This window comes from Procambarus clarkii, chromosome 56, assembly GCF_040958095.1.
Source record: "Procambarus clarkii isolate CNS0578487 chromosome 56, FALCON_Pclarkii_2.0, whole genome shotgun sequence".
NCBI lineage: Eukaryota > Metazoa > Arthropoda > Malacostraca > Decapoda > Cambaridae > Procambarus > Procambarus clarkii.
In genome coordinates, this window is record NC_091205.1 from 9,510,606 (window position 1) to 9,522,379 (window position 11,774).

Here is an 11,774-nt window from a genome sequence, read left to right on the forward strand (position 1 = left end):
ACAAACTCCCCTGCAGTTTACAAAATATTCCAAATATCTCAATTTCGAGGCCCTTAGATATATTTTGGAGCCAAATTCTGGCTCTCTGCACGTATTCGGAATTTGAAATTATGACTTATTATACCCAACATATGCCATGTACTGAAAGTGGCAATGTGTCACATTTTGCTCAAACTCCCCTGCAGTTTTCAAAATATCCCAAACATTTTAATTTCGAGGCTTGAGCCATATTTTGGAGCCAAATTCAGGCTTTCTGCACGTTTTCGCAGTTTGATAATACGACTTTTTATACCCAACATATGCCAAGTACTGAAAGCGGCGTTTAGTCATATTTGTCCCAAACCCCCCTACAGTTTACAAAATATCCCAAACATCCCAATTTCGATGCCTGAGCCATATTTTGGAGCCAAATTCTGGCTTTATGCACGTATTAGCAGTTTGATATTACGACTTTTTATACTCAACATATGCCAAGTACTGAAAGTGGCAGTGAGTCACATTTTGCACAAACTCCCCTGCAATTTTAAAAATATTCCAAATATCCCAATTTCGAGGCCTGAGTCATATTTTGAATCCAAATTCTGGCTCTCTGCACGTACTCGCAGTTTGAAATTACGACTTTTTATACCCAAAATATGCCAAGTACTGAAAGCGGCTTTTGGTCACATTTGTCCCAAACCTCCCTGCAGTTTTCAAAATATCTCAAATATCCCAATTTCGAGGCCTGAGCCATTTTTTGGAGCCAAATTCTGCCTCTCTGCACGTATTCGCAGTTTGAAATTTCGACTTTTTATATCCAACATATGCCATGTACTGAAAACGGCAGTGAGTCACATTTTGCACAAACTCCCCAGCAGATTTCAAAATATCCCAAATATCCCAATATCGAGGCCTGAGCCATATTTTGGAGCCAAATTCTGGCTCTTTGCACGTATTCGCAGTTTGATATTACGACTTTTTTATACCCAACATATGCCAAGTACTGAAAGCGGCGTTTAGTCACATTTGTCCCAATCCCCCCTGCAGTTTTCAAAATATCCCAACATTCCAATTTCGAGGCCTGAACCATATTTAGGAGCCAAATCCTGGCTCTCTGCACGTATTCGCAGTTTAAAATTACGACTTTTTATACCCAACATATGCCAAGTACTGAAAGCGGCGTTTTGTCACATTTTGCACAAACTCCCCTGCAGTTTACAAAATATCCCAAATATCTCAATTTCGAGGCCCTGAGATATATTTTGGAGCCAAATTCTGGCTCCCTGCACGTATTAACAGTTTGAAATAACGACTTTTTTATACCCAACATATGCCAAGTGTGGGATATTTGGGTTTGATTCTGATTTATTAATAATTAAAGTAGTAAATTAAATTACGAAGGACCACCCGCTTTTAAAGTAAAGAGGGAAACTGAGAATTTCAGATCATTAGATAAAATTCTAGAGAAAACCAGTGACTATTGATATGACTAGAAAGTATGATCATGAGAATAATTAATGGGCTGTATTATTAAAAACCAAACCTCAAACACCTACATTGGGGGGTTATTACTGGAGGTCAGTACGTCTAGGAATCAGTGTGGTTCGTTCACTAATTCAATTAATAATAATCTAATCCTATAAATAATGCTGAATATAATATTATTCATACAAAGAAGAACATGAATATGAGCATAGTAATGAGTTACAGTAAATCACACATTATGTTGAACATTCTGAATGTATCAAATTGCTAAAATATAGAAAAAAAGAAATAAGCCTTAGCTTGTAGTAAGTTCCTTTAGATAACTCTGGAAGTCCTCTTAATCTCCAAGTCTGTCACATTGACGAATGGCACGATTAACATGGAGAAGGCAGCATGAGGAATCCGTCTCTCAAGCTGCAAGATAAATAACTACCAGTAGCAATTGATTTAACTACTCAATTCATATTCAAGATTATTGATATCTACAGATAGAATTCTAATCACCTGTTATTAGGTGTTGTCTTGCCGCGTGACGTGCAATCACCCAGCTATTAATAAACTTATAAATGATGCATCAAATAAAAGGTACTTAGCTGTGGGCACTGTGTAAGTATTAAGATTGCCGTAATTACGCATCCCAAGTTCCGGTGAACCTATCCTGGATTGATGCGTTTCAAGCTGGCTGATCACGTGTCGTCAGGAACCAAGTCTAGGGGTCCCTTATTTAACACCAGCACTAGTTGAAGATATTATCTGCAAGGTCGTTCACGCCTCACAGTGGCGGCTTTCATCTGTGGATGGACACACTTGTCCTATTTGCTGGACAATGGCGTCTTTTGTGAGTACGGTAAGCGTAGCTTTGCCTCCTTCTGGCCTTGCACGTGTCCGCTTCCCGACGTGTACTGAGGAGGATGGCGTCCCTCTACCCACGCCGAGTCGACGTTCATTACACAAATTATTGGCATGAACATTAATATTTCTCGCATTCGCGCTTGAAACTCTAAAGACTGGACGGGTTTATTATTTAGAGGAACGAAATATTATTATTTAACTATTTAAGAATAGTAAATATATAAGGGAGAGGAATTAATGTCTCCCCATGGCATTCATTGATGACGTTAACACTATCGCGAGGTAGACGGTATAATTCTAACGCTCTATTCGGCTTTTAGTTAGAGAACAATTCGTCTGCAATCAGTTGTCATACAGAATGCTTTAATTATGGAGAATCGTATTTAATTCTCACACAAATTGTATATAATGTGTTTTACTGTAAAGAAATCTGACGCAATACTGGCGTCAGGTGACGTGAGAATTCTAGCCTAATGCACAGATGAATTATTAGTACATGAGAATTCTACGAGTTGTTAATTTTACTTAATACAATATTAACACTTTCGCGCTTTCGATTAGAGATAACTCGTCACTGGTTTTTCTTACGATTCCGCATAACTGCCTACTTTTCTCGTCAATCGAAAAAATATTTCTATAAATTCCATTTTTTAACCGAAATGGATGGGGATACTCTCAGATTGTTCTCCATGAAATTCCCGTTCTCCCTCACCGAACACATGGCATCTCGGCCTACCCGGTCACGTGGTCGGCCCATTGTTTTGTTGACACGCCAAGTGCCCACACTGCGCTCCCCTCTCGCGGCAAACGTGACCCGTTTTACGCATTTATTTCCGTTCCGTTTCCGTTCTCGTGTACCTAAAACCCATTCAATACCTTCAACATGGATGCTGCACCAGGATGTTTATGTCGTCTGCTCGGTTCCAACACATTTCTAAGTTCTTCCACATGTATAACAAAAAAGGCGTTCCAGTGAATAATAGTGACCGATTGATAAAAGTTAGACCACTAATGGACTATTTTTCAGAAAAATTTAAATCTGTATATATCCCCAAAAAAGAATTGAGTCTCGATGAGGGTACAATGGCTTGGCGAGGCCGCCTCTCTTTCAAGGTCTACAATCCCAACAAGCCTGATAAATATGGTGTAAAATTCAATATGTTGGCCGAAGGGAAATCAGGCTACATATATAAATTTGATGTGTATTGTGGAATTGGAAAAACGACAGTGGAAACCGTGATGGGGTTGATGGCGCCCCTAGTCAACAAGGGTTATCATTTGTATATGGATAACTACTATAACTCGGTAAGCCTAACAGAACAATTACGTGAAGTTGGTGTTTACACATGTGGCACACTTAGACTCCAACGTGGCGCCCCCAAGGATCTGCAACAAGTTGTAAAGGGTAAAATGGCAACCGACACGACCGTATAGATGCGTAAGGATAACACCTTTGTTATAGTTTGGAAGGACAAGCGCCCCGTCTCTGTCATCACCAATATCCACAATGCCGACACTACTCAAGCACAGCGCAGGAAACGCGTTCGTAAAGGTGACGGGAGAACTGGAGTAGAAATTGTGAAAATGAACAAACCCAAGGCCATAGTGGATTACAATAAGTTCATGAAAGGTGTTGATCATTTTGATCAAATGGTCAAATATTATGAGTTTGCAAGAAAAACCCACAAATGGACCAAGAAGATCACTTTCTATTTTCTGCAAATGGCCATGCACAATGCATACACATTGTATAACCACTACTCAACAGATACAAAAAAACTAACACTATTAGAGTTTCACGCAGTAGGAATAAAAGCCTTATTGGCGTGGAACAGCAAGGAATGGCCAACAACAACAAGTATACCACATGTTCCCGACATAGATGCCAGCGCAGCTCCTCCTGCTGACGCGGCAGTTTCAACACCCGGGCCATCTGGTGCGAGGCGTCCTCTGTTCACCTCAACACCTAAAGCCCACTCATCAACCACAAATTCTGAAATGGACATTGAGGACATAGAACCACTTGATGTTTCTGATTTCATAGAAGATTCTACTACAAGTTTGGTGGTTCCTGTAGAAGACAATATTCTTCCAGTGAATCCAAAAAATACAAGAATTATAGATTCAGAACAACGTCTCAACTACAAGTTGACGCATGAACTCGTGCACTTGGCTAAAAAAAAAGATGCCGTGTTTGTTACAAGTCTGGCAAAAGGAGGGACGTGAGATATGGATGTAAAACTTGTGATGTGGCACTGTGCGCTGCGCCTTGCTACACAAGGTACCACCGAAAAAAGATATTTTGGGTGGAGAAAAAATAACCACCGGCAACAGCTTCACTCCACCTAAGAAACATCAGATGAGCAACTTCAGGATCAGAAGCCTGAAGATGGTGGAGTGAAGAAAAAATGCTCAACTGTTGATCTTCAATCAACATAGACAGGGTAAGTACACCTATTTGGAATTTTTTATCATCTGTAAGAAGTTATATTATATACGTTTTGTAGAGAATTTATTTGCGAATTTTTTGGTACCAGAATGAATATTATATCACATAAACTTCTATGAGTAAAAAAAAAACACACAAAGTATGTTTGGGGGTGTGGCGGGTGTGGCACTGGGTGTGGCGGTCGTGTGGCAGTGGGTTCCCTTTAGCCGTTGATATATCCAACACGTGGGAAATATTTGTATGTGTTATGTATATGTCTGTGTAGGGAATTTTACTGCGATCACTGTCATACAAATTATAAAATGGTTTCAACAAGTATAAACATGACAAACATCAAACGAACGAAAACAATGCGTTCGTTTCTGCCGCGAACGCATACTGAGCGACGTGGTTCTATATTTGGCGCTTCTCTTACACATGCTTTGTACAAATGTTATACATTTCATCTTATAGAAAATTTTATTGCGAACACATTGGTATAAAAAAGAAATACGTACATAGAAAAGTAGGGTCAGGAAACGTATAAATGTATAAACTTTCCAAGCATGATTTCCCCCCTGTGTTTTCGCCAGTGCGCTCGCGGCTAACTACTCTCCACTTCACACACTATTGCGGGTGGGCAATTACCTATATTAAACATTCATATGCATATGTCCGTGTAGAGAATTTTATTGCGATTCCAATGATACCAAAATTACCGATGTAGGACAACTGTAGGCTTCGCAACCATTAAGAGAGTGGAAACATTTTGTTGCTGTTTGGCGCTCTCGGCGAGTGATCTGCATAGTTTTTTATTTGGCGTTGATACTCCTTATGCTTGGGCGGCATTTTATAGGTATGCTCTTATAGACAATTTCATTGCGAACACAGTGATACCAAATTTAAATACGTGCGCCTTCAATTATTGTCAGGACAGTCAAAAGAGTGTACACTTTTTCGGTCTTACGCGTAGGCGCGCGAAGTGCCGAAAGCATCTGGGGTATTGATTTTTTTTGAGCGCCGAGAGCGCGAAAGTGTTAATATGGTTAGTAATAAGTAATGAGAATACAACAAGGCTGTATTCGATGTTGGAAATATCCAACATAACTCCGGGGGGGGATTCTCAGGGTCGCAGTGTACTGTGTTGTACTGACCTATCCCGAAGTGATATTAAGATTAATACTAAGTATGTATTACTAAGTATGTAATACTAAGTATGTAATATTAATACTAAGTATGTTAGTATGTTAGTACACACATAACGAACGTCCCGGATTTATCAAGGACTTACAAGAACTTGAGTCTTGCTATTTACATGTCAAATGAAACATGTTGTTTGTAGCCTACACAATATTTATAAAATTTAACTCTCACAATTTAAACTAACAGAATCTACCGTGATGCGATATCTTGGGTCATAGTGACGTGTAATGTTTCGTTACGTGATATCACATCGTCGCATCATCATAGTTTTCTTCAGTGGGATGTGAAAGAAATTATTCTTCTTCAGAGTTGTAATAGGCTTGCAGTTTCCCTTAGTGGAAACATGCATGAAATAATGAAACATTAAATGATTAAGTTATCGGTAATCAGGAACACTCTAAAGCTCACAATAAACTCAACAACTAGGGTCGCAGTGACATGTAATGGTGTATTACGTAGCTGCTGAATCGTAGGTAAGCTCAGAATAAGTTCCTAAGAACTGATAACACTATTGTATGATTATACAGTAAAGTGTTACTGGTCATTTAAGATCAAGGAGACTATGACACTACAGTAAGGTCACTGTCTAGGGTCGTTGTGACTTGTAACTATTGAGTTACTAGACAATAACATCACGCAGCATCACGATCACCTCAAATTCAAATGAGGAAATTGAATTAAATGTGCACTGCCGTGCAGTAGTCATGCTGACTGATGGTACAACTAATTTGCTAACTAGCTAAAATAATAGAAAAGTAGAGACTGAAAGGTTCATTCATTAAAATCAAGGAAAATTCTGAGTCGACAGTGAGATTAGTAGCCTAGTCATTCTGACTTATGAGCTAATTAAATGGCAGCTCATAGGCTTGACACTGTAAACTGGTTAGTACGAAATCACCTTTACATGAATTTGGGTTTATTAAATCAGTCTCTATAAGTATAGTCAACTGTAATTAATGGTGAGTACAGATTAGGCTAGTACTCAGTTGACACTACTAAAGTCCCGAAGCCTACCTAAATAAATGGTTTGAATTTCTAACCTACCTAAGTAAGGGACTAAGCTAATTATGAGCAAAAATGTACTCGAATTAACATTGTGAGCAGTATTGAGCTCATTAACAGGTCGAGTTATATTAAACTCGTGAACATGGTGAGCTACATTGAGCTAGTCAGCAGTGCTGACAGGGTGAGTTACAGTGAACTCGTCAACAGTGTTGACAGGGTGAGCTATAGTGAGCTCGTTAGCTAGTGCTAACAGGGTGAGTTGCATGGAACTCGTCAACAGTGTTGACAGGGTGAGCTGCAGTGAGCTCGTCAGCAGTGCTGACAGGGTGAGCTTCAGTGAGCTCGTTAGCTAGTGCTAACAGGGTGAGTTACAGTGAACTCGTCAACAGTGTTGACAGGGTGAGCTACATTGATCTCGTTAGCTAGTGCTAACAGGGTGAGTTGCAGTGAACTCGTCAACAGTGTTGACAGGGTGAGCTACAGTGAGCTCGTTAGCTAGTGCTAACAGGATGAGTTCAGTGAACTCGTCAACAGTGTTGACAGGGTGAGCTGCATTGAGCTCGTTAGCTAGTGCTAACAGGGTGAGTTCAGTGAACTCGTCAACAGTGTTGACAGGGTGAGCTGCATTGAGCTCGTCAGCAGTGCTGACAGGGTGAGTTGCAGTGAACTCGTCAACAGTGTTGACAGGGTGAGCTACATTGAGCTCGTCAGCAGTGCTGACAGGGTGAGCTACAGTGAGCTCGTTAGCAGTGCTAACAGGGTGAGTTACATGGAACTCGTCAACAGTGCTGACAGGGTGAGCTACATTGAGCTCGTTAACAGTTAACAGGGTGAGTTCAGTGAACTCGTCAACAGTGTTGACAGGGTGAGATACAGTGATCTCGTCAGCAGTGCTGACAGGGTGAGCTACATGGAGCTCGTTAACAGTTAACAGGGTGAGTTCAGTGAACTCGAATTAACGAGGTGGAGTTTTGTCATTCAGTTATCATGGCGAGCAATATTAAGCTCGTGCGCATGGAGAACGAGCACTCATATTATTACGTTAATTCTAAGGTGAGCTATGTTAAGCTCATGAAGCATGTTAATTAACAATGCTAATGTTTAACGGTAATGCATTAAACATATTAGTTCTCTGAAAATTCACTTACATATTAGTAAGTGTGCAAGTTTGTTCGTGTTGCGTTCCTACACTAAATAAGCAGAAACGAAAGAAAAACAACTCAAATAATTAATGCAAGTGTTTATCACTAACTCTTAGTGCAGAAAACATGGTATTAAGAAGGTTTTCTTGGCAAACCTTTAAGCGCAAGTATAGTGGACCAGTGGTCCTAGTGAATGTTATCACTAAATTCAGGAAATGCCAGTGGCATTGAGTGCTAGATTCTCTAGCCTAACATTATTAATTCCTAGGGAGTACTAGATTCTCTAGCCTAACATTACAATTTAACTAGGAAGACTGAGTGTGGTCAATTACTACTTGTCGAGAATAATTCTAGGTCTGTAGTGAATTCAATGGCTTGGTCGCTGTGACTTGTACTTGTTTGAGTACGGACCATTGATTTTCACTGAGAGCTATGAAACATCTCGGCGAGTATCAATTGCACTACATACAATCTGAGTTTATTACTCAGCTGCGTTTCTCCTTTTAACTTGTTGCTGGAGAATTGACTTACTGCTGACTAATTTATTATTGTTAGCAGGTTTAGGCTTGTTCACATTCAGAACTTTACCAGTAAGTAAGTAGCCTCCTGCAGATTGGAGCATATTCATTCCCAATCGTTTAACATGTCCAGTTATGAACTGGTAATAGTAGTCGGCTCCTACTAGTACACATCTACATTGTTAAGGCGGTCAGACATTAATTTGTTGTCAGCCAAATTAATTTCACGTTCCTGCAGGAAGTGGGCTGTGTACCCCAGACCCTTAATATTTAAGTCTAAAGGTATTTGATCTACAACAATGGCTTGGACAGCCTTGGCTTGACTACCTAGTCGTACAAGCGGTTGAACTACTGAGTATTCATGGGTTCCTCGATTTATCATGGACCCTGACAAGTTTAATTTTACCTGTCCTATTGGTTGTAAATTAAGTGCCTCTGCTGCCCTTTGAGTAATGAAAGTTCTCTGGGAACCTTGATCAAATAGTCCACGTATGGGGATCTTGGTTCCTCTGTTCTTCACTTGAAGTTGGGCAGTAGGCAAAGCAGCATCTACTTGAGATGTTTGTGAAGTTACGCTGTACACATCTCGCACCTTGCAGCACTGTACTGGTGTAGATTCTCTATGTCCTATTCTAGGATTGACATAATTAGTCCTAACTAATTTGCACAGTGCAGCATGATGCTTGCCCCTTCTACACCTGTTGCAGGTGTTCAGTGGGGTGTCACAGCTGTTAACATTATGTGGTTTGAGACACCTAGTACATTTGTGTAACTGTTTGAGTCGTCTGACTCTTGTGTGTCTATTAGGATAATTAGTACATTTGTACAGAGAATGTTTTTGATTGCAAAACAAGCACATTCCCCATCCTACAGATCGTTTAGGGGTTACCGGTTTAAGTAAAACAGTATTTGTAGGTGGTGATGGTTTTGATGCTTGCATTTGCTTGTTATTTATTCTCTTGTGAGTACTTGGTGTACTCTGGGGAGCCATTAACAGGCTCTTGGGAGTGCTCTTTGGACTATTAGGTCTCTTAGGAGCACCTGTGGAGTTATTAGTAGTGCTCTTTGGACCATTAGGTCTCTTAGGAGCACCTGTGGAACTCTTAGGTCTCACTGATGAATCAGTGTTTGACTGATTCTGGTTACATGGATTATTAGCAGTGCTCTTTGGACTATTAGGTCTCTTAGGAGCACCTGTGGGACTCTTAGGTCTCACGGATGAATCAGTATTTGACTGATTGTTGTTACATTGAGTATTAGCACCTTGGTTACCTAGTGACAGTGTCACTTTAGGAGTTTCAGGCAAGGAAACTGATGTAGGTACTGTTTTGGTGCATTCAGATTTAGCATTAATTGCTTGGTCTGCTGTATGATTGCTCATATTACGCAAACCTGTAAATATATCCTGCATTGACAGGGTATTACCTTTCTGGCATACATATAGTTTATTAAGTGTGTCACCAGACAATTTTCTTTGGATGATAATTTTAGTCATCCACTCAGTAGTTGGGTGATCCACCTCTTTACTGAAAGAATTTATCAGTGACTCAAGCTGAAAACTAAAGGCTTGTAAAGAGTCAACTGATTGCTCTGGTGAAGATAAATTTAATAATTGGTGCACAAGGTTTATAATAGTCTTCTCATTGTCAGCACTTACTTTAGAAGGCTGTTGGGAGCAATTGTGACCATTACTTGTGTTGCTTAAGGCTTCTTGTTTAGCCTCAGCTTTGATTACAGCTTCGGCTGCTGCTGCAGCATTAGCTTCATCATTTTCTGGTTCAGATTTACTGATCATTGCAGCTTCACTTGTTTCATCTGCAGCTTCACTTGTTTCTCTGGGTTCTGGTGATAAGCTAGTTAATTCAGTAGCATTATGTATCGAACTTATAGAATCCAGGGAACATTGAGAAGAGTGGTCTGAAATTTGATCAGACTCTGTAAACAAATCATCACATGAAGCTGTATTAGATGAGAGGTTAGAAAATGAAGGTTGATCTTCAGTTGCTGATCTTGTATAGTGATCAGCATTGATTAGAGGATTCTCCTCGTCTTGATTTAGCTCAAGTATTTCATCTGAGCTGAGTGTTAGCTTGGATACAGGTCTATTAATGATCTGATCCACCCACTCGGGAATATCTTGTCTCGCAAGCACCTCCTTATATCGGTCTAAACTGGTTTGAACAGAATGTTCATAGTTATCGAGATCAGATTCTGTTAGACGTGAGTGGTCTAAGACAGTATGATCGGCCTGGAGTAAATTCCTTTGGGTCTCGATTACAGTCTTGATGTAGTCATATTTTTGGCTGGCGATCCTTATGGAACTTGCTAGTCTGTAGACGTCACCTGGGTCAGTTTCGACACAGAAATGACATTTCATAAGCAGTTTTCCTAAAGAGCCTTGAAGAGCTCTCAAGAATCTTGCGTTCCTTTCTAAAGGATTCATTCTTGTGGTAAATTGAGCCTGATAGGGCTTATGTAGCTAGTGGTATAGCTATAGTCTGCTCCTTGATGCAGAGCAGGTATAATTATTGACAGCCTGATAGGGCTTATGTAGCTAGTGGTATAGCTATAGTGTCTGCTCCTTGATGCAGAGCAGGTATAATTATTGACAGCCTAATATTTCTTGAGGCTGGTTGTAATTTACCTCATTTAGAGGTTAGCTACCTACCTAATAATAAGCAACTAAGATTTGAGTGGTACCTTGGTCTCACTACAGGTGTTCCTCAGCTTAGCTCTTCTAAATCAGCCTCGGATGGGTAGTGGACTTACAGTAACACTCAAAGACATACATAGAAATATGCAATAAAATAATTACACAATAAATGGTTAATCCCACCCTTGATAGGGTCAGCACAAAAGAATAATATATGTCACTAACTAGCTCAAGCCTAGTCGTGAGAATTTCTACTTGAGAAACTACTACTATATTTAGTCTGTGCTTGTGCCAGATTCAACACAATCACAGCCTAAATTGCTACCTAATGAAGGTTGGCAAAGATTATATTATGGTGCAGTAATGTGCAAATAATTGTGCTGTATTTTTGAGTTTTTTGTATTTTATATAATATACACTTGTGTAATTATGTGTATAAGAAATTAAATGAACACAAAGGAATTAATTGTGTTTGGCAAGTATTCTACTGCCGTAAATATTACCTAACT

The 11,774-nt window shown here is 39.8% G+C and overlaps 1 protein-coding gene across 1 annotated transcript; it reads left to right on the forward strand.

Moving 5' to 3' along the window:
- Window positions 1-3,327: 3,327 nt before the first annotated feature.
- LOC138353161 (piggyBac transposable element-derived protein 4-like) lies at window positions 3,328-3,750 on the forward strand. The gene has a single exon (XM_069306028.1). It carries the CDS (start codon window positions 3,328-3,330, stop codon window positions 3,748-3,750), a length of 423 nt encoding a protein of 140 aa, XP_069162129.1.
- Window positions 3,751-11,774: the final 8,024 nt, after the last annotated feature.